The 23,840-nt window shown below is 43.7% G+C and overlaps 1 protein-coding gene across 3 annotated transcripts in view; it reads left to right on the top strand.

Moving 5' to 3' along the window:
- PTDSS2 (phosphatidylserine synthase 2) overlaps positions 1-23,840 on the top strand; it is a 59,434-nt gene that overhangs the window by 17,076 nt on the left and 18,518 nt on the right. For all 3 annotated transcript variants that reach the window (XM_037838883.1, XM_037838884.1, XM_037838886.1), the window contains one exon: positions 17,372-17,473. In XM_037838883.1, the coding sequence (XP_037694811.1) occupies positions 17,372-17,473 (102 nt within the window). Of the gene's footprint in view, positions 1-17,371; positions 17,474-23,840 lie in introns of those variants that run through there.

Consider the following 23,840-nt stretch of genomic DNA (forward strand, 5'->3'; position numbering starts at 1 on the left):
AACTGGATATCCATATCCAAAAGGATGAAAGAAGACCCCTACCTCACACCCTATACAAAAATTAACTCAAAGTGAATTAAAGACCTCAGTATAAGAGACAGCACCATAAAACTCCTAGAAGATAATGTAGGGAATCATCTTCTAGACCTTGTATTAGTAGGTCACTTCTTAGACCTTACACCCAAAGCACAAGCAACGAAAGAGAAAGATAGATAAATTGGGAACTCCTCAAAATTGAAAGTTTCTGTACCACAAAGGAATTTGTCAAAAAAGTGAAGAGGCAGCCAACTCGGTGGGAAAAAAATATTTGGGAAACCATGTATCTAACAAAAGACTGATATCTTGCATACATGAAGAAATTCTACAACTCAACAACAGTAGTACAGACAAAACAATTACAAAATGGGCAAAAGATATGAAAAGACATTTCGCTGAAGAGGAAATAGAAATGGCTAAAAAACATATGGAAAAATGTTCATCTTCACTAGCTGTTAGGGAGATGCAAATTGAGACCACAATAAGATATCATCTCACACCAATTAGAATGGCTGCCGTTAAACAAACAGTAAACTACAGATGCTGGAGAGGATGTGGAGAAATTGGAACTCTTATTCATTGTTGGTGGGACTGTATAATGGTACAGCCACTCTGGAAGACAGTCTGGCAGCTCCTTAGAAAACTAAATATCAAATTACCCTTCAATCCACTAATTTCACTTCTTGGTTTTTACCCAGGAAATATGAAAGCAGTGATATGAACAGATATTTGCACACTGATGTTCGTGGCGGCATTATTCACAGTTGCCAGGAAATGGAAACAGTCCAAATGTCCTTCAGTGGATGAGTGGACAAACAAATGTGGTATATACACACAATGGAATACTACGCGACAGTAAGAAGGAACAAGGTCGTGAAACATATGACAACATGGATGAACCTTGAAGACATAATGCTGAGTGAAATAAGCGAGGCACAAAAAGAGAGATCTTGTTACCATTAATGTGAACTCTGTGAAATATGTAAAATAAATATTTTTATATCGTAGAATGCAGGGGACATAGAGATAGACAGCAACTAGTGAAGGGGGAACAATAATCTAATAAGAACAGATAAGCTATTGAGGGTAATCTCAGTGTTATGGGACTGCTCAGGAATGATGATAGTTTGCAAACTTTCTTGGGTGTGGTAGGATCATGTTGGAAGCAATGTAGTTATTTTAGATTATTTGTTTTTCTTATTCCTTTGGATATGGTTTATTAATTTTTGGGTAGTATGGTAAGAACATGTTAGAAGCAAAGTAGTTATTTTGGCTATTTGTTTTTCTTATTCCTTTGTTTTGTTAGGGTTTGTTAATTTTCTTGGAGTATGGTAGGAATGTGTTGGAAGCAATACAGTTATTTTAGGTTATTTGTTTTTCTTATTCCTTTGTTTTGTTGTGTTTGAATTGTTTTAAAAAAATTCTTTTTATAGAGAAAAAAAGCTATTGCATTAAAAATTAGCTTCAATGTAGTTATTTTAGGTTATTTAATCTATCTTATACCTTTGTTTGATCATGGCTTGTTAATTTTCTTGGAGTATGATAGGAATGTGTTGCAAACAATGTAGTTACTTTAGATTATTTGTTTTTCTTTTTCCTTTGCATATGGTTTATTAATTTTTGGGTGATAGGTAAGAACATGTTAGAAGCAAAGTAGTTATGTTAGGTTGTTTTTCTTAATCCTTTGTTTTGTTTGAAATGTATGTTTTTGTTTGTGTGTTTTAATTTTTTGATGAATAAAGTTAAAAATTAAAAAAAAAAACAAAGCTGAGGGAGTTTATCAACAGTAGTCCCACCCTACAAGCAGTGACAGAGGGAGTTCTTCAGACTGAAAGGAAAGGACACTAGACAGTGGTTCAAAGTGCTGTGGTTAAAGTTAACCAGTTGAGTAATTGTAAATGCCAGTATTATTGTATTGTATTGTATTGTTTGGTTACTTACTATAGGTGGTAAAATGCAAATGCATTAAAAAGTAATGATAAATCTAGGTTTTTGGACATACAATATACAAAGATACAAATGGCAACGGGCACCATTATATATATATATATATATATATATATATATGTAACAGGTCCCCCCCCCCCAAAAAAAAAAATGATGGGGGTCAGGGGATATAGAAAAAATATACATGCATGCTATTGAAGTTAAGTTGATATCAAGCTGTTATATATTTAGGATGTTAAGTTTTAATCCCATGGTAGCCAAAGGAATATGGATGAAAAATATATCCAGATAGAAGTGAGAATGCGCTCATTTTGGTACAACACAAAAAAGCAAATATGTATAAGAGTAGGTAAAAATGGAAGTGAGGGATGAAAAAGATTTAACACTTAGGTTACATGGTAAAACAGCAGAAGAAAGTCTTGTATTATCAATAATGACTTTAAATGTAAATGGGTTAATCTCTCCAATTAAAAGGCAGAGATTGGCAGAACAGATGAAAAAGCATGACCCAACTATATGCTGTCTGCAAGAGACTCACCTTAAAGTCAAAGATACAATGAAGTTGAGATGAAACTTTGGAGAAAAAATATGCCATGCAGGTAGTAACCAAAAGAGAGCTAGGGAGGCTATACTAATATCAGACAAAACAGACTTTTAAGTCAAAAACAATTACAAGGGTCAAGATGGATCATTATATCCTGATAAAGGGGAGAATCCAGCAGTATGTTGAAAGAATTGTGTACCGTGACCAAGTAGGATTTATCCCTGGTATACAAGGTTGGTTGAACCTAAGAAAATCAATTAACGTAATACACCATGTTAACAGACTGAAGGAAAAAGACCATATGGTCATCTCAGTTGATGCAGAGAAAGTATTTGACAAAATACAGCACCTTCTTGATAAGAACACATAGAAAACTGGGAATAGAAGGAAACTCCTCAACACAATAAAGGGCATATATGAAGAGCCCACAGCTAATATCCTACTTAATGGTGAAAGACTGAAAGCTTTCCCTCTAAGAGCAATACAGGGATGCCCACTGTCACCACTGTTATTCAACATTGTACCGGAAGTTCTTGCCAGAGCAATAAGGCAAGAAAAAGAAATAAAAGGCATCCAAATTGGAAAGGAAAAAGTAAAACTCTCATTATTTGCAGATATAATCCTATATATAGAAGGTACTGAAAAATCCACAACAAAGCTCCTAGAACTAATAGATGAATTCAGCAAAGGGACAGAGTACAAGATCAACACTCAAAAATCAGTAGTTTTCTATACACAAGTAATGAATAATCAGAAGAAGAAATCAGGAAAAAAATTTCATTCATAATAGCAACTAAAAGAATCAAATATCTAGGAATAATCTAACCAAGAATGTAAAGGACTTATACACAGAAAGCTACAAAACATAGCTAAAATAAATTAAAGAAGACCTAAATAAGTGGAAGGATGGTCCGTGTTCATGGATTGGAAGATTAATATTGTTAAGATGTCAGTATTACCCAAAGCAATTTATAGATTCAGTGCAATCTCAATCAAAATTCCCACAAACTTCTTTCTGGAAATGGGGGGAAAATCAAAATTATATGGAAGGTTAAAGTGCCCTGAATAGCTAAAGGCGTCTTGAAAAAGAATGAAATTGAAAGACTCGTACTTCCCAATCTTAAACTTATTTCAGAGCCACAGCAATCAAAACAGCATGCTGCTGGCACGGGGACAGACAGATAGACCAGCAGAATAGAATTGAGAATACAGAAATCAACCCTCACATTTATGGCTAACTGATTTTTTACAAGGGGGCAATGACCACTTAATTGGGAAAGGATAGTCTCTTCGTCAAGTGGTTCTGGGAAAACTGGATCTCTATTTGTTAAAAAAGTTAAGAAAGAAAAGGAGGACCCGTACCTCATACCATCTACAAAAATCAACTCAAAATGGATCAAATATCTCAATATAAGAGCTAGAACTATCAAACTCCAAGAAGAAACTGTAGGGAAGCATCTTCATGACCTTGTGTTAGGCAGTGGTTTCTTGGATTTTACTCCCAGAGCACAAGCAACAAAAGAAAAAATATATGAATGGGACCTCATCACAATTAAAAACTTGTTCCCCAAAGGACTTTTTCGTGAAAGTAAAACAATACCTTCCACAATGGGAGATGGTTGCAAAGTATATATCCAATAAAGGTTTACTGTCCAGAATATATAAAGGAATCTTTCAACTTAACAAAAAGACAGCCCAATTTAAAAATGGAAAAGACTTGAACAGACATCTCTCCAAGGAAGATATTCAAATGGCCAGAAAGCCCATGAAAAGATACTCGACATCATTAGCCATTAGGGAAATGCACATCAAAACCACAATGAGATACTATTTCACACCCATTAGAATGGCTGCTACTAAAAACATAACAAAACAAAACAGAAAATAACAAGTATTGGAGAGGATATGGGAGGAAAACAGGCACACCCATTCATCGCTGGTGGCAGTGTAAAGTGGTGCAGCCGCTGCAGAAGACAGTTTGGCGGTTCTAAGTATAGAAGAATCATATGACCTGGCAATCCCACTACTAGATGTTACCCCCAAAGAATTGAAAGCAGGGACTTGAACAGATATTTGCACACCCATGTTCCTAAAGGCATTATTCACAATTACCAAAAGATGGAAGCAACCCAGGTGTCCATCAGCCAATGAATGGATAAACAAAATGTGGCATAAACATACAATGTGATATTATTCAGCCATAAAACGAATGAAGTCCTGATGTATGTGACAACATGGCTGAACCATGAAGACATCATGTTGAGTGAAATAAACCAGACACAAAAAGACAAATGTTGTATCATCTCACTGCTTTGGAATGGTTAGAATAAGCAAACTCATCGATTCAGAATGTGGACCATAGGTAATCAGGGGACGGGGTGGGGATAGGGAATGGGAAGTTAAGGCTTAAAATGTACAGGGTTCCTGTTTGGAATGACGGAAATGTTATGCTAATGGATGGTGGTGATGGTAGCACAACATTGTTACGCAGCTAGCAGCTCTGAAATATATATCTGAATGTGATGAAAAGTTGGAAAATGTTAGATTGTACACATGGTAACAATAAAGAGTTTTAAAAACCCATGGAACTACGCTATACAAACATTGAAGCCTATGTTAAGCCATGGACTTTAATTAATAGTACAATTATAAAAATGTACTATCATCAATTGTAGCAAATATTTCCACACCAGTGCACAATGTGGTGGGGTGGTGTGTGGGAATCCTGTGTTTTATGCACAATCATTCTGTAAACCCACAACTTCTCCAATAAAAAGATAAATTTATCCATGTAAATGGTACATTCAGTGGTTTTAGTATATTCACAAAATTGTACAGCCATCACTACCCCTTAATTCCAGAACATTTTCATCACCTCAGAAGGAAACCCTGTAACCATTAGCAGTCCTTCCTGGTTCCCCTCCCTCCAGCCCTGGCCACTGCTAGTCTACTCTACACATGGGCTTGCCTGTTGTGGGCATTCGTGTAGGTGGAATCATGCCATCTGTGGTCCTTTGTGTCTGCCTTCTTTCACGTAGCGTGGATTTTCAAGGTTCAGCCTTGTGGTGTGTATCGGTACTTCATTCTTTTTTTTTGTTAAATTCAGTTTTATTGAAATACATTCACACACCATACAGTCATCCATGGTATGCAATCAACTGTCCACAGTATGATAACTTAGTTATGCGTTCATCACCACAATCTATCTCTGAACATTTTCCTTACATCAGAAAGAACCAGAACAAGAATAAAAAATAAAAGTGAAAAAAGAACACCCAAATCATCCCCCCATCCCACCCCATTTGTCCTTTAGTTTTTATCCCCATTTTTCTATTCATCCATACACTAGATAAAGGGGCTGTGATCCACAAGGTCTTCACAATCACACTGTCACCCCTTATAATCTACATTATTATATAATTGTCTTCAGGAGTCCAGACTGCTGGATTGGAGTTTGGTAGTTTCAGGTATTTACTTCTAGCTATTCCAATACATTAAAACCTAAGGCATGTTATCTATATAGTGCATAAGAATGTCCACCAGAGTGACCTCTCGACTCCATTTGAAATCTCTCAGCCACTGAAACTATTTCGTCTCATTTTGCATCCCCCTTTTGGTCAAGACAGTACTTCATTCTTGTATTGCCAAATAATATTCCATTGCATGACAAAACCACATTTTGTTTATCCATTCATCAGTTGACAGGTATTTTGGGGTTGTTTCTGCTTTTGGGCTATTATGATAGTGCTGCTTTGAACATTCGTGTGTTGTGTGGACGTATGTTTTCAGTTCTTTTGGGTATATACCTATGCGTGAGATTGCTGGGTAACATGATATTAATCTTTTTATGTATTGCTGGAGTCTATTTTTTAACATTTTATTGGGGGTTTTTCAAATATGTTCATGAGGAATATTCTGTGAGTTTCTTTTCTTGTAGTGTCTTTGGTTTGGTTTCAGGATCATGCTAGCTCAGAAAAATGGGCTGGGAAGTTTTCCCTCCTCTGCTATTTCATGGAAGAAATTGTGTAGAATTGTTATTATTTCTTCCTGATATGTCTTACAGAATTCACCAGTGAAACCATCTGAGTTCAGGTGTGTCTTGTTTGGAATGTCTTCAGCTACACATTGGATTTCTTTAGTAGTTATACCATTGTTTAGGTTATCTGTTTCATCTTGGGTGAGTTTTGGTAGCTTATGGTTTTTAAGGAATTGATTAATTTCGCTTAAGTTATCAAATTTATGTTGATAAAGTTGTCTGTAGTATTATTCTCTTATTATCCTTATAATGCTTCTGTACTGATATCCCCTCTTTTATTCTTGGTTTTGATAATTTTTCTGTTCTCATATTTATTCTTTGTCACTCATGCTAGAGGTTTTTCAATTTTATTGATCTTTTCAAGGAACTAATTTTTGGTTTGATTTATTTTTCTCTGTTTTTCAATTTCTTTGATTTCTGCTCTTATGTTTTATTCCCTTCCTTCTGCTTTCCTTGACTTTATTTTGTTCTTTTTTTCCTAAGGTAGATGCTTAGATTGCTGAGATTTTCTTTTCTCCTCTAAGCCCTGCCTTAGCTGTAGTCTCACAGACTTTGATATTTTGTATTTTTATTTTTGTTCAGATCAGAATATTTCCAAATTTCCTTTGAGATCCCAATCTCTTTGACCCATGGATTATACGGTACCAAGTTGTTCATTTTCCAACTGGTTGGATAATTTCCTGTTATCTATTGTTGGTTTCTAGTTTAATCTTGTTATGGAATTTTCTTTTATCTCTGTTATTTTAATTCTTGTTAATTTGAAAGGTTTGTTTTATGGCTTAGGCTATGTTCTGTCTTGGTGAGTCCTCCATCTGCATGAAAACGTGAATTCTGCTTTTGTTGGGTGAAATTTTCTGTGAATATCAGTTACATGCAGTTAGTTGATGAGGATAGTCAGTTCTACATTCTTGCTGATCTGTCTACTAGTTTTATGGATTTCTAAGAGAGAGAGGTGTTGAAGTCTCCAGCTACAATTGTGAATTTGTTGAATTCATGTATTTTGAACCTCTGAGATTAGGTATATGCACTTTTAGAATTGTTATGCCTTCTTGATAAATTGACCCTTTTATCATTAGGTAATATCCCTCTTTATCCCTGTTAACTTTCTTGGCTCTGAGGTCTCAATTGTAACTGTATGATGTTAATATGGCCACTTATTGATATATGTAAATTTAGATCTCCCATTTTATTGTGTGTCTTCTGTTTGCATACTCTGTTTTCTGTTCCTCTGTTCCCCCTTTACTGCTGCATTTTGGGTTGTGTGGACATTTTTTAGTATTCCATTTCAGTGCTTGGGTTGTGTCTTTGATTACATCTCTGGATAATTGTTTGGTTGCTCTAGAGGCTACAGGAGCTGTTCACACCAGCGCCATACAGGCTGCTTCCCTCCCCCTTTGGTTGTGGCGGTTACAATTTTGGTGTCACTAGTTAGTTTTCAAGAACTCAAGAGGCGTGTAGTCCATTTTATTTACCATTTCTGTGGCTCTCCCATCATTCCTGATCTCCCGAGTTTCCTTCTGGCATCATTTCCCTTCTCTCCAAAGAAGCTCCTTTAGCTGTTCCTTTTTTTAATTGAGAGTGTTCACATACCATACAATTATCCAGAGATCCAAAGTGTACAATCAATCAATCATTTGCCCCCGGTACCATCATACAGCTGTGCATCCATCACCACAATTAATTTTTTTTCAATTTTTAGAACATTTTCATTACTCCAGAAAATAAAGACTAAAAAAGGAAACTCAGATCCTCTCATTCCCTTAACCAACCCCGCTCCATTATTGACTAATAGAAGTGGTATAGTACATTTGTTACTGTGGATGAAAGAATGTTAAAATACCACTAACTGTAGTATATAGTTTACAATAGGTATATATTTTTTCTATATGCCTCTCTATTATTAACTTCTAGTTATAGTGTCATACATTTGTTCTGATTCATGGAAAAGATTTCTAATATTTGTGCAGTTTATCACAGACATTGCCCACCACAAGATTCACTGTTTTATACATTCCCATCTTTTAACCTCCAACTTTCCTTCTGGTGACATATGTGACTCTGAGCTTCCCCTTTCCACCACATTAACGCACCATTCAGCACTGCTAGTTATTTTCACAATGAGCTACCATCACCTCTGTCCATTTCCAAACATTTAAGTTCACCCTAGTTGAACATTTCTGCTCATTATATGATAAGCAACTACTCCCCATTCTTTAGCCTTGTTCTATATCCTGGTAACTTATATTTCATGTCTATGAGTTTACATATTATAATTCGTTCATATCAGTGAGACCCTGCAATATTTGTCCTTATGTGTCTGTCTTATTTCACTCAATATAGTGCCCTCAAGCTTTCTTCATCAACCCATTTTTTTTAATTTGGTTTTGTTCACACACCATACATTCTGTCCTAAGTAAACAATTGATGGTTGCCTGTATAGTCATGTATTTATGTATTCATCACCATCACCACTATCTATATAAGGGAATCTCCATTTTTTCCAAAAGGAAGGTAGAGAGACAAAAAAAAAAAAACAAAAGAGGGAAAAAAAAATGACAGCTAGGAAGCAACAGAAGGAAAGATAGCATTAAACTAAAGTAGAATAGAGTAAGACAACATCACCAATGCCAAGAATCCCATACCCCTCCACTATGACACCCCCCCAATTTGCATTTAGCTTTGGTATATTGGCTTTGTTACATTAAAGGAAGCATGATGCAATGTTTTGTTAGGTTGAAAGAGAGAAAAAGGGACAGAAAGCCCCCTTTCAGGGCCACCCCAGGGTACCCCCAGCTTCACCCGCCGGCCAGAGATAGCACCCGGTCCTCTGGGCTCCCCCTCCTGGGACAGAGACTTCCCCTGGCTCTTCAAGCTCAGTCGTCACTAAAAGCCTCTGTGCTTGCTGGGGATTTGCAGCTCGCATTGATCAGTCCATATTTGCCAGTTAAAACCCCATTTGGAGCTGGACTGAGGAATACTTGCTTGTTCAGAGAGTGCTGCTCTCTAGCACAGCGAGGCTTTGCTGTTTGGGCTGCCGTGGTGGGAGGGGTCTCCCAGCTCGGGTCTGCAGTTTCTTCTCACAGACTCCACTCTGTGATCTCAGACATTCCTGACAATCCAGGTTGGTACACGATGTGTGGACAGTCATGGTTGACCCCCAGCAGTTATTCCAGATCATTTACTAGTTGCTCCTGGTTGTTTATTAGTTGCTCTGGGGGTACTAACTAACTTTCACTCCTCTCTATGCCGCCATCTTCCGTCTCCTCCCTTAGCTGTTCTTTTAGAGCAGATCCAGTAGCAGTGCGCTCTTACTTTTCCTTCATCTGGAGTTTATTTCACTTGTATTTTGCTGGGCATAGATTCCTGGTTTAATGTCGTTTTCTTTCAGCACTTTAAAAATTTTGTTCCACTTCTTTCTGGCCTCCAGAAAGATTTCTGATGAGAAGTCCACTTTTAGTCTTATTGGGGATTCCCTTATATGTGGAAAGTCTCTTCTCTCTCAGTGCTTTCAAAATCTTCTCTTTGTCTTTTGTCATTTTTGCTGTCATGTTCTTGTGGATCTCTTAGAGTCTCTCCTGCTTGGAGTTCTCTGAGCTTCCTAGGTTTGTATAGTCATGTCCTTAATCAGGTATGGGAGGTTTTTGTCCATTATTTCTTCAAATACTTTGGACCTTTCTCTCTCTCTCTCTCTTGTCCTTCTGGACTCCAGTGATGCTGACGTTCGTGCCCTTGATGGGTCCTCAGATGCCTCAGTCTCTGCTCGTTTTCCTTCATTATTTTTTCTTTCTGCTTCTCACATTGGATAATTTCAGTGGTCTTGTCTTCAAGTTCACGGATCCTTTCTTCTGCCTGTTCATATCTGCTGTTGAATCTATCTAGTGAATTTTTCATTTCAAGTACTATAGTTTGCACCTCCAAAATTTCTGCTTGTTTCCGTTATAATTTCCATCCCTTAATTTTGTTCAGACATTATTTTCCTAATTTCTTTAGTTCTTTGTTTCATGGATTCCTTTAGCTCATTGAACATATTTAAGATGGTGGATTAAAAGTCTTTGACTAGGGAGAACCTAAGATGGCAGCTAGGTGAGACAGGGCAAAAAAACACCTCTGTGAAAAATACTAGATGTGAACCAGAAAGTGAACCAGAACACCGCTGCCAGCGATGTACCAGCCGGACAAGGTCTTCTAAATCCACAGGGACTGTGCATTTGGTGAAACCAGGAGTCTGCATTCTGAAGCTGAGTCAGCTGAAAGTCCCAAGGCCGCACTGCAGTGTGGGGAAACGGTGGGCTGGCGGTTGGAGACGGACTAGTTCTTTAAAAAAAAAAAGCCCGGGAGTGGCTGCAGATAACGATGGGCAGAGCCATGCAGTGAAGCACAGCGGGAGCAGGCTGGGCTAATGCCTCAGTGTCTGGCGTGGAGGATACCCCTTCCCACACCCACTGCTGATTGTCTCGAGACCAGAGGAGCAGAGGGGAGCCAAAAGGAGAAAAAAACCCGCATTCCTTGCAGCCGTCTCCCCAGCAGGCGGGGAGCACTCCTGCCTGGGGCCAGACCCCCAGCCCAGAGCCACACCAAGAAATCTGGTGTGTTGGGGAATCTTTCCCTCAGCACTACGCAGAAGCCACAATATCGGCCGTGGACAGTGGCCTTTAATACACCCACGGCTGATTGTCCCAGAGCTGGGAGGGCAGAGCTGTGCAAAAAGGGGGAAGTTAACGCTTCCCATTCAATCATCTCTGAAGCGGGCTGGGAGCGCCCCGGCATGGCCCAGCGACCCAGGGCTTCCCTGGCGGGCCGGCGTGCACCAGTGACATGGCACAGCCCTCCCTCAGCAGAGGTCCTGGAAGAGCACAGCTGGTAGGGGGGAGCTGCTCAGAAATCCCAGGGACCCTACACGAATACCGAGGACTTGTGGGTCAGCGGCAGAGAACAGCCTTAAATCTCCGGGAACACCCGGGATGTTTGATTATTAAAGCTGCCCTGCCTGCCTAACCACCCAGACACACGTCCCACATTCAGGGCAGACAGCACCAGCAACACACTTAAACTTGGTGCACCAATTGGACCCCACAAGTATCAAACCCCCACACACCAGAAAGACAAAGTTGGGGAGAACTGACTTGAGGGGAATAGGTGACTCACGGATGTCATCTGCTGGTTAGTTAGAGAAAGTGTATGGCACCAAGCCGCAGTTCTCTCAAATTAGGGATCAAGTGAAGCAAATGCCAAGAGGCCAAAAACACAGAAAATCTTAAAGCAGACAATATGGAGAACCCAAACCCAAACACCGAAATCAAAAGATCAGAAGACATACAGTACTTGACACAATTAATCAAAGAATTATAGACAGGCAACAAGAGCATGGCTCAGGATATAAAGGACATGAAGAAGAGCATGGCACAGGATATAAAACACATAAAGAAGACCCTAGAATAGCATAAAGAAGAAATTGCAAGAGTAAATACAAAAATAGAAGATCTTATGGAAATTAAAGAAACTGTAGGCCAATTTAGAAAGATTCTGGATACTCATAATACAAGATTAGAGGAAGTTAAACAACAACTCAGCCTCCTCAAGGACCACAGAACAGAAAATGAAAAAACAAAATAAAGAATGGGGAAAAAAATTAAAAAAATCAAAATGGATCTCAGGGATACTATAGATAAAATAAAGTGTCCAAACTTAAGACTCATTGGTGTCCCAGAAGGGGAAGAGAAGGGTAAAGGTCTAGAAGGAGTATTCAAAGAAATTGTTGGGGAAAACTTCCCAAACCTTCTACACAATATAAATACACAAAGCATAAATGCCCAGCGAACTCCAAATAGAGTAAATCCAAATAAACGCACTCCAAGACATATTCTGATCAGACTGTCAAATACTGAAGAGAAGGGGCAAGTTCTGAAAGCAGCAAGAGAAAAGCAATTCACCACGTACAAAGGAAACAACATAAAACTAAGTAGTGACTACTCAGCAGCCACCATGGAGGCGAGAAGGCAGTGGCATGACATATTTAAAATTCTGAGAGAAAAATTTCTAACCAAGAATACTTTATCCAGCAAAACTCTCCTTCAAATTTGAGGGAGAGCTTAAATTTTTCACAAACAAATGCTGAGAGATTTTGCTAATAAAAGACCTGCCCTACTTCAGATACTAAAGGGAGCCCTACCAACAGAAAAACAAAGAAAGGAGAGAGAGAGAGAGAAAATTTTAACAGACGTATATAGAACATTACATCCCAGGTCACCGGGACGCACATTCTTCTCTAGTCATCACGAATCTTTCTCCAGAATGGACCAATATGCTGGGGCATAAAAACAAGCCTCAATAAATTAAAAAAAAAAAATGAGTTTGTTCAAAGCACATTCTCTGACCACAGTGGAATACAAATAAAAGTCAGTAACCATCAGAGACTTAGAGAATTCACAAACACCTGGAGGATAAAAATGAGGGGGAGATAAAAACATTCCCGGATAATCAAAAGCTGAGGGACTTCATCACCAGTAATCAGTCCTATAAGAAATGCTAAAGGAAGTTGAGCAGGTTGAAAGGAAGGGACACTAAACAATTGACTGAAACTACATGAAGAAATAAAGATTTCCAGTAAAGATCACATGGTAAATATAAATACAAATACTACTGCATTTTTTATTTATAACTCCACTGTTTACTTCCTACAGGATCTAAAATACATAAGCTGTAATGGTAAATCAGTGGTTTTGGACTCAATGTAAAATATGTAATTTTTTACAAGAACTACATAAAGGTGGGGAAATAATGGAGTATAGGAACATAGTTTATGTGTCATATTGAAGTTAAGTTGGTATAAAAGAAAAACAAGATTGTTATAGATTTAAGATGTTAAATTTAAGCCTGACGGTAAACACAAAGATAGTATCGGAAAATGTGACCATAGAGATGAAAAGTAGAGTAGGGGTTCCGAGAAGTGGGGGAAGGGGCGATGGGGAGTTAAGAAATGAGAGTAGGGTTTCTGTTTGGGGTGAAGAGAAACTTCTAGAAATGGATGGTGGGAAGGTGATAGCATTGCAACATTCTAAATGTGATTAATCCCACTAATGGAATGCTAGGGAGGGGGTGGAATGGGAAGATTTAGGCTGTATATATGTTTCCACAATTGGAAAAAAAAAAAAGTCTAAATAGATGACAATTAAATGCCAAGGATGATCCTGGATGCGATCTGAGGATGGAGGAGAAGAGGCTCAAAAAACAGATGGGACACACACACACACACACACAAAAGGAAATATAGAATGTAAGCTTTGTATCAATGTTGAATTTCTTGAACTTCTTAGCTGCACTTAATGAGATTGCATAAAAGAATGTTCTTGTCCATGGGAAAGGTGTATGTGAATTATATTGTTTGTTCAAAGATATGTGTAGCTTGCTCACATATGTTCAGAGGACAGAGCAATGGATGATGGATGATAGGGAGGGAGGGAGGGAGAGAGGGAGGGAAAGAAAGAAATGGTGGTGTGACAGGACGTTAAAGGTGGTGGATCAGGGTATCGGGGGAGGGGGGTCAGAGTATGATGGAGTTCTATGTATGGGGTTTGTACTGTTTTTGCAACTCTTCCTGTAAGATTGAATTTATTTCAAAATAAAATCTATTAAATTGAAAAAAAAAAAAGAAAGAAAAGTCTTTGACTAATGGTTCCAGCGTATGAACTTCCCAAGGAATGGTTTCTGGCAAATTCTTTTTTCCTGTGAAATGGACATACTTTGCTCTTTCACTCCTCTGGGATCACTAGGGTTTGTTGTTGCTGTTATTGAAAACCAGAGCCAGCAACCTGTGACTTTTCCAAACTATTTTGCTCCCTTGTAGGGACTGGAAAGAGAGAGAAAACAAGGCCCTGCCTCTTTAAGAGTCCTCTGCCCACTGTCCATGAGGGGGCTGGAACGGTGGCCCCAGCGATCGGAAGCGGCTGATCCAACACAGTGACCAGCAATCAGAACACGCACACCTTGGGTTTTGAGGCCCAGGTCCTTGCACCCCACCCTGGCCCCAGCAAGCTGCACGAGGAGCCGGGCTGCAGTCCCCACTGCTCTGGCCACAGGGCTGGGGGGTGGTAGCTGCTGCCTGGGGGGCGAAATCCACTGGTATGTCCTGCAGTTCACCAGCCTCTTCCTCCTGCTCTCCCCTGGGGGCTTCGCAGTGATCCCCTAGATTCAGGGTTCCAGAACAGCTGATTCAGACTGTTCTGCCTGTTTGAGAGTTGTTTGGGTGGAGGGACCGGTTCCTGGAACTTCCTGCTCTGCCATCCTACCCCCATCCTCCTCCCATGTGAATTCAATTTGTGGCATCACTCCTGTTTGTTGTGTTTTCCTCTGAGGATTCGTGGACGTTCAGTGGAGGAGGCAGGGAGTACCGTGGGCACATCCTGCTTTTCAGCCTCTGTGTGGGGACATCGGGAGCCCGGGGTCTTGCACGTGGAATTCCAAATTCTGAAGCTTAGAGACCATCAGGTGCCGCCTACTTGTCTTGCAGCTGAGGAAGCGGGTGCTGCTTTCGCTGGGCTCCACCCACTGCCTGAGCAGCAGAACCAGGCGTGCTCCAGGGCTGGATGGGCTCGGACCGGAACCTTCTGCTCAGGGCGCTTGGGCACACACCCCACCTTACCGTGTTCCCCTTTCCAGCCAGTCTGGAGGCTGCTGGGGCCACTGCCGGTGCCTTGTCACCCGCCTTTGTCCTTGCCCCATGTGTCCTCGCCGCAACAGCCAAGGGGCCTCTTGAAGTCGGAGATGGCTTGCCGCTTCTCCCTGCCAGGGCTGTCCGGGGCCATCCTCCAGAGTTAAGGTGGATCCTTGCAGGCTCCGGGCCCCACGGGCCTCAGCTGAGCCAGCACGTGCCGCTTGTGGCACCCCAGGGCTCCTCTCCCTGCCTTTCTGTCCTGCCCAGGTGTCACGGAGCAGGCCCTTCACCACCACCCAGTGTAGGACTGCACCCCCAACCCTTCCCAGCACCCCATGTCTGCTCTCGTTTTGTTTTCCCCAGGTGTTAGGTTTCCTCACGGGCCATTCCCTGGGTCCGCAGTTGTCTCACCCACTGGATGTGGGCTCATAGGGCACTGGGGCATCGAGGCACACCCAGTGGTCACCTTACTAACCCGCCTTGTCCCTCCACTCTTTCCCATCCTTTTGTGCTCTTTTCCTCTCATTTGCATGGGTGCAGGTCTTTGGTATGTTTCTCTTTTGCGAGATTTGGCAGGCAGCTGGGGGAGAGCTGGAAGGTTGCTCATTGGCAGAGACTGTCCCCAGGAGCATACAAAAAAAGTGCCTCACTCCATAGCTGTCCCAACAGGACCTGAACGAGCAGTTGGTCTCCCAGGGTCCGGCCACGATGGGCTCTCTTCCCCCGCTCTGTGGCCCCTTAGTGCTGTGTGGGAGATGAGGCGCTCGTGTGCCGGGGTCTCTGTGTGCTGAGTCTGTGACCCCACGATGCACCGAGGAGCACCTCGCTCCACAAGGGCAGGGCTCTGGGGTTTTGTCCCTGCGCATCTCCAGGTCCGGGGTGGGGTGGACTCATGGTGGGCCTCAGCAAAGGTCTGTGAAATGAGGTGGGTGAGTGAGTGAATGGGTGGGTGGGTGAGTGAGTGAATGGGTGGGTGAGTGAATGAATGGGTGTGTGGGTGGCTTAGCGCATGGCTGGCCCTCGCACTCCGTGTCCTCGGGCCTCTCGGACTGTGCTGTCTCCGACCCCAGCTCCTTCTCTGTGACATTCTGTAGTGCTTGCTTCTGGTGATGTGACATGGACACGCACATGCACAGCCGCGAGTTGCTGTTGCTGTTGTTAACTTGACCTGAAGGCTTTTGGCACTGATGGGTTGTAGATGACCCTCATCCCATACGTGCTCCTTCTTCTCCACCCTGAGATCTGATGGCCCCTGTGCAGAGGGAAAGCTGGGGCACGGGCCTGGGGCAGGTGGGGAGACCCCTGGGTCTGTCTGCTCGCAGCCTGGGTGGCTGTGCCCCCGACAGAGGAACCGCCTCCGGGAAGATCCTTTTATCAGTTAGGCTTATGTCCAGCAGAGGATGCGCTTCTGGAGTCACCAAATTCCGGGAAGGGAACCTTAGAGGTGAGGTCTAAAATAGGGCCTTATAATTGGTTTCCCATCTCAGATGCTGAGTGCGGCTCCTCTGTGGGGTTCAGCTGAAAGGCCGAGGTTTTCCTGAGGCTCCCTCATGGCCTAGGACACACATGGGAATAGCAGGCCTCTCCTTATGGCCCTGGACCTGGCTGGTTGGGCACCCCATTTCCAAGTGGGGGGTGTCTGTTTGAGGGGGTGGGCTGATGCCCAATGGAGAAGCCTGCTCCCCTCCCACGGCTCAGGGCTCAGAAGGCAGAGCCCGAATGGGGCAAGGGTGGGCAGCCTCGAAGCCCACGTCTCCTCGGCGGGCAGTGGTCTCTGCGGCAGGCCCTGGGAGGGACCCGGGCCACTGCTGCTGTCAGGCTGGCTCTGCCCTCGGCTCTCCTCTCCCAGCTGTGGTCCTCGTGGATGCATCAGGCGTGGTTGTTGGTGACGCCACCTCAGCCAGCACCCGGTCTGCGCTCGGTAACACGAGCCTGCTCCTGGCCTGTGCACGGCTCTCCCTGGGGACGCAGGGACTCGCCTCCCGTCCTCAGCCTTGATTTCCTCAGCCCCGGTTCACATACAGTCATCCAGAAATTGCCAAGCTGATGTCTCTCCTCCGATTGCATGTTTATGGGTTGGAGAGGAAAGGTGATGCTTTCCCCTTTGACGGTGCTCTCCATGCCTCTGAGCTGTATGTGCTTGTGTGTTTGGATTCAGGCGGGCCCACACCTTGACCGTGCTGTTCATCCTGACCTGTGCACTTGGCTACGTGACTCTGCTGGAAGAGACACCCCAGGACACAGCCTACAACACCAAGAGGTAACGGGGCCTGCTTCTGACTGGGTGTGGGGGCGCAGCGTGGGGTGCAGGTGCTTGCTGTGCTGCTGGCATCCACCAGAAGGCTGACAGGGGGCTGCCCAGCCCCCTCCACGAATGTGTTTCCACCCACGGGACGGTGACCTTCCCACTGGCTCGCCCCTGGCTGGCTTCTCCTCGCCACTGGGATTTGCGAGGGCGTGGCCTGTGCTGTCGAGACTTATAGCTTGTGCAGGTGTCTGCGTTGTGGGGGTCTGGGGTGTGACACAGAAGCCTCTGGTGGTGGCGTTTGCATTTGGGCGTCTGGGCGTATGGGTTTCTGTGATGACCAGGCGATGCCCCCCATTAGCTGGCTGTGGTCTGGTACATCTGTGTGGGTGCTCAGTGCTTTTTGAAAATTTTAGACCTGCTCTGAAACATCAGGCAGTCGTCTGATTGAGAACCTCTGCTCTCGCGTCTGCAGGTCCAGGGGCGTGTCCTGCACCCAAACCCCGTCGGCTCTGAGGCCAGCCCCAGAGCTGTGTGTCTGAGCCTCGGCCTCTCCCGGCTTTAGGTCCCGCTGCTGCTCCAGCCCTCAGGCCCGGCTCCTCCCAGGCAGCCTCCTGGCCAGCAGGGCCCCCACTGCCGTCAGGACCCAGGGCCCACCTGCTCTGGTGGGGAGGCCAGAGGGAGCTAAGGAGACGCCGTCAGGGTGGGTAGGTGCTTGAGGTCGGCGGGGCCAGGGAGCACAGATGAAGGGGGTCGCAGCATTTCTTCAGAAGATGCTCTCAGAGGGGATCTAGACTCTGGTGGAACTTTCCAGGCCTGCTCCCTGGAGGAGGGCCACCCCTGTTCACCGTGAGATCCACGCGGCCACTCGCCTGTGGGCCCGACTTGCTGACATCGCTTCTCCCCCGCTTTGCCGGGTCTTCCTCTTCTCCTCACCCCAGGTGTCCACTTGCTCCCAGGCCCTCCTGGCTGTTTCCATATAGTTGACACCAAACACTCCACTGCCGCGGAATCTTGCATCTAAACGCCTTCCGACAGCTTCCTGCAGATGTCCAAGGGGACTCTTGGGTTCCATTCAGAGCTTCTGAGCCCCCACCTGCCCTTTCCTGTCTGCCCCTTCACGGTGAACCACCCTGGTCTGCACAGTTACTGGTCCCCACGTAGGACCCCTCCATCCCCTCCCTTCTCCCGCCCACCCTCTGTCACCAGGGCCTCGTTCTGCTGCTCCTTGCCTGAGTAGCAGCAGCTTGCTCATAAATCGGCCGCGGGGACTCTTTTCTGCTCTGAAGCTCTGTGTTCTGGGGACCCTCAGCATCGTCTCAGCTCCTGGTCTCTGGCCCCTTGGCCCAGGCTGAGAGCACAGAAGGCAGCGCCTGTCTGTGCCTTCAGGTGGAGCTGCTGGGCAGTGCTGTCTGCGCACTGTGCTCCTTCCCGGTACAGTCCTGGGCATGTGGGCACGGGCACATCTGCCCGGAGACCCCGGCGTGGGGCCACTGCAGGCCCACCTCCCCCAGCAGGAGCCCGTCCTGGTTGTGCCGGGACAAGGCCTGGGGTGGCTGCCCTGCCGGAGTCCCCCCGTGACCCGCAGGCCCCAGGTGGGTTTATCTTCATTACCTGGGAGGCTTTAGAAAAGACTTTCTAAGGATCACTTTTATTCTAAAAAAAAAAAATTTAGATTATTAAAGCTAAAAATTTAGGAAACCACTTTTCCTTAAGCTTTTAAATTCAGCCCATGTATCACATTCCTCTTTTTATGGATCTATGGAGTTCTGTCACTTTGAGGGAGACTGCTTTGTTTCTATTAAATCAACTTTACTGAGATGTAATTTACACAATTAAAATATGACTAATTTAAGTGTATAGCTGATGAGTTTTGAAATATATATGTATGTAATTGTGTGCCTACATGAAACCAAGATACAGAGCATTTCCCTCACCCCAAGTCCCTCTGGCCCCCGCTCCTCCATCCTGCGGTTTGTCGTGCCGTCTGGTGCTCCGGGCAGATGAAGTCATACACTGTGCTCTGCAGCACCTGTCCTGTGGGGTTGGCCCAGGCGTTCGATCCTTTTGTTGCTGGGTAGTGGTTCGCTGTATGGACTCACCACATTTGTTTGTCTGTTTGGTGACATTTTGGTAGTTTTCGGTGTTTGTGACCATCATACTTAAGGGAATCTACCTATTTTATTCTATTTTCAAAGTTAGTAAAGTAAATGTCTTCACACATTTTAAAACTACATTTTGAAATGTAGATTTACAATACTGAAGAAAAAGAATAAAGTTTGAGGACTCCTTCTCCCCAAATTTTAAGACTTGCTCTGTGTAGCTACAGAAATCAAGATTACATGGTATTGGTGAAAGAATAGAGACAGAGCCTTGGAGCAGGAGAGGCAGCCCAGAAGATGGACGGACACAGGTGAAGTTGGCTGGTCTCTGACAGGACCAAGGCAGCTTCGTGGAGGAGGAAGAGTCTGTTCAGCAAATGGTGCTGGAACAGTTGCGCGTCCAGGTGTAAACAGATGAACCCAGATGCAGATTTTATATCCTTATGCAAAGATTAGCTCAAAATAGAGTAGGGACAGAACTAAATGTAAAATCCAAAACTATAAAACTTCTTGAGGAAGACATAGGATAAAATCTGTGTGACCTTGCATTTGGTGATGAGTTTTTAGATTTAATACCAAGAGCACCATCCATGAAAGAAACAATTGATAAGCTGGACTTCATTAAAATTAAAAATTGCCCAGGAAATTGACTGCTAAGAGAATGAAAAGGAAAGCCCAAGACTGAGACAAAAATATCTGCAAAACACATATCTGATAAAGGTCTTGATTCAAAACATACAAGGAACTCTTAAAACTTGACAGTAATAGTACAAACAACATAATGAAAAACTGGGCAAAAGATCTGAGTGGGCACCTCACCAAAGAAGATGTGTAGATGGCAGCTAAACACATGAAAAGATGCTTAACTTCACATGTCATTAGGTAACAGTCAGTTCAAATAGCCACGAGGTACCACCACACTCCTATTAGAATGGTAAAACCCTAAACACCGACACCACCAAGTGCAGAGCCAGCAGGAGCTCTCGTTCACCGCTGCTGGGAGTGCAGAATGGCTCAGCCACTTTGGGAGGCAGTCTGGCAGTTACCTTACAAAGCTAATACGCCTAGGTATTTACCCAAATGAGTTGCTACTTGGCTACACAAAATCTGTATTTGAATTTTTATAGATGCTTATTCATAATTGCCAAAAACAGGAGAGTAACCAAGATGTCCTTAGTAGGTAAATGGGTAAACAAACCCTTACATTCATACAGGTTAATACCAACCCACAAAAGGTCGTGGGTGATGTTCCCTGATTCAGTTGGGCATAGCTTAACTGAAAGTAAGTCGTCTTCTGTGAGCTCATGATGACGGAGTGAATGCTTCAGGGCTCTGCCTCCCCCACTCCCCCCCGAAGCTTTGAACAACCAGCAAGACCTGGCAGAAGCATCTTTTTCAAAGCTCCAATAAACAGTTAAAGGACTGCTTAGCAGGGCAGGCCAGTTGAAAGTGCTAGGATCTCATGGCGTCCTGGTCCCAATTCTGGAAGAAGTAGAATAACCCTTGTGCATATAACGGAAGCATGAATGTCTGGCCCAGTCTATCTGGTGGTGGCCTGAGGGACTCGCCATGTAGAAGGTTGGCCCACCAAGCTCTCCTGCAGGACGCAGTGGGAGAGTATTCAAGTCCTGCTGCCTGGGGCTTTAGGACATACAGTGCAGGGCCCGGACCTAGGGAGGAGGGGACATTCAGAAGCTTGGAAATGGGGAATTCCTAGTCATGTAAGCTTGCATGGACATGCACAGAAAGGACCAGGGAGACCCCTATACTTTGGTGCTGAGTTGTTCTCTAAACTCCTATGGGAGGGTAAGCCCGGAAGGGAGAGCACTCCCATCAGTCACTCTGCAGAGACTGATATGCCGGTTACCCCGAAAAGGCACTTTGTTTTAATCCAGTCTTGTGGGGGCAGACCTCTTGTGGGTGGGACCTTTTGGTTAGGTTGTTTCCATGAAGATATGGCCCCAACCCATTCCAGGTGGGTCTTAATCCCCTTGCTGGAGTCCCCTGTGAGAGGTTAAAAGGCAGAGACATTTTGGAGAGAACAGAGAAGCTGAGACAGAAGCCCAGAGACATTGTGGAGAAGGCCACTGAAACCAGAAGCTAAACCCGGGAGAGAAGGGTCAGCAGAGCCAGCCATGTTCCCACCAATGGACAGAGGAACCCAGGTGCCTTCAGCCTTTCCTCAGAAAAGGTTTCTACCTCTTGATGCCTTTACTGGGACTTTTTCATGGCCTTAGAACTCTAAATTTGAAACCTGATAAATCCCCATTGAAAAAGCCAATCCAATTCTGGTATATTGCATTCCAGCAGCTTTAGCAAACCAGAACAACTGGGAAAGTGCTTTTTTTTTTTTTTTCGGTTTCTGTTGGCTCCTACCATTCAGGGAAAGCTCTGTCATAACATTAGCTGGATACAAATAAGGAACAGACACCTCAGAGACAAAATTCCAGCACTAACACACTGAAATATTAAAGTGACCAGGCTTCAACAAAAGATTACAAGGCATACAAAGAAACAGGAAGCAGTGGCCCAGACAAAGGAGAAAACTGAAGCATCAGAAACCATCAGTGAGGAGGCCCAGACCTGGGACATACCAGACAGACTCAAAAAATGGTCCTAAACCTGCTCAAAGACCTAAAGGAAACAATGAACAATGAACAAAGGGAATCAGGGAAATGATAGATTGAGAGAAAGATAATATCTTTAGAAAGATGGAAATTATGAAAAGGAACCAAACAGAGCTATAGGCCAAGTTACAGAAATTAAAAATTCCCCATAGGGTTCCGCAGCAGATTGGAGTGGCAGAACAAAGAATCAGTGAACTTGAAGATAAGGCAATTGAAATCATCCCATCTGAGGGGCAGAAGGAAGAAAGAAGGAAGGAAGGTAGCAGAGCCCGAGGTTCCTGTGGGCCGCCGTCAGGTGTTGCAGTGTACGCACTGAGGGAGTCCCAGAAGGGAAAGAGAGGAGGGGGCAGAGAGAATATGCAAAGAAATGATGGCTGAAAACTTCCTGAATTTAACCAAAATCATAAATATACATATCCAGGATGCTCAGAGAACTCCAAAGAGGACAAATCCAAGGAGACCCACACTGTGCCAAGTTTAATCAAACTGTCGAGTGCCAAAGAGAGAATTTTGAAACCTGCAAGAGAGGAGCAACACATCACGTACAAGGAGCCTCAGTAAGATTAAGTGCTGACTTCCATTGGAAACCACGGCGGCCAGAAGGCAAAGGTGGGAAGACATTTAAATGCCGAAAACTGCAACCAAGAATTCTATATCCAGTAAACTGTCTTTCAAAATGATGGGAGGGATTAAGACATTCCCAGATAACAAAAGCTGAGGGGATCTGTTCTAGACCAGCCCTTCAGGAGATGCTAAAGGGAGTTCTGCAGGTTGACGCAATAGACAATGGATGAAGCCACATGAAGAAATAAAAGATCTCCCACGAGGGTAATGACAGGGGTAAATAAATGTAAATGCCAGTAGTATTTTGCTTGTGGTTTCTTGCTCCGCTTTTTACTTCCTACAGGCTCCAAAGGCATATGCATAAAATAAAATGAGAAATCAGTGGTTTGGGACTCATAAAATATAAATGTGTAATTTGTGACAAGAACTATATAAAGGTGGGGGAGGCAAAGGGGAGTAGGAATATAGTTTGTATAAACCATTAAAGTTAAGTAGGTATCAAAGCAAATGTTATTGTTAATAGACTTAGGGTATTAAATTTAAGCCCCGTGGTAACTACAAAGAAAATATTGCAGAACATATAAGCTCATAGAGAAGAAATTAGAGTATAGGTTGCCAGGGGAGGTTGGCAGGGGCAACGGAGTTCACGCATAATGGGTGTAGGGTTTGTGGGGAGATGGGGAAGTGTTAGTAATACATGGTGGTGGGGTACTGCAATAGACTGTTCTCAGGAAGTGTGCATGGCCGAATTAAGTGTTCAAGGAGCATGATGTATATTCACCCTACACTCAGGTGTTCAGAAAATGGATTGATCAACAGACAGGTGAAGAGATGATAGATTGGTTCATCAGTTGTCCTAGTTTGCTAATGCTGCTGGAATGCAAACCACCAGAGATGGATTGGCTTTTATAAAAAGGGGGTTTATTTGGCTACACAGTTAAAGCCTTAAGGCCATAAAGTGTCCAAGGTAACACATCAGCATTCGGGTACCTTCACTGGAGGATGGCCAATGGCGTCCGGAAAACCTCTGTTATCTGGGAAGGCACGTGGCTGGCGTCTGCTCCAAAGTTCTGGTTTCAAAATGGCTTT

This window comes from Choloepus didactylus, chromosome 6 (assembly GCF_015220235.1).
Source record: "Choloepus didactylus isolate mChoDid1 chromosome 6, mChoDid1.pri, whole genome shotgun sequence".
NCBI lineage: Eukaryota > Metazoa > Chordata > Mammalia > Pilosa > Megalonychidae > Choloepus > Choloepus didactylus.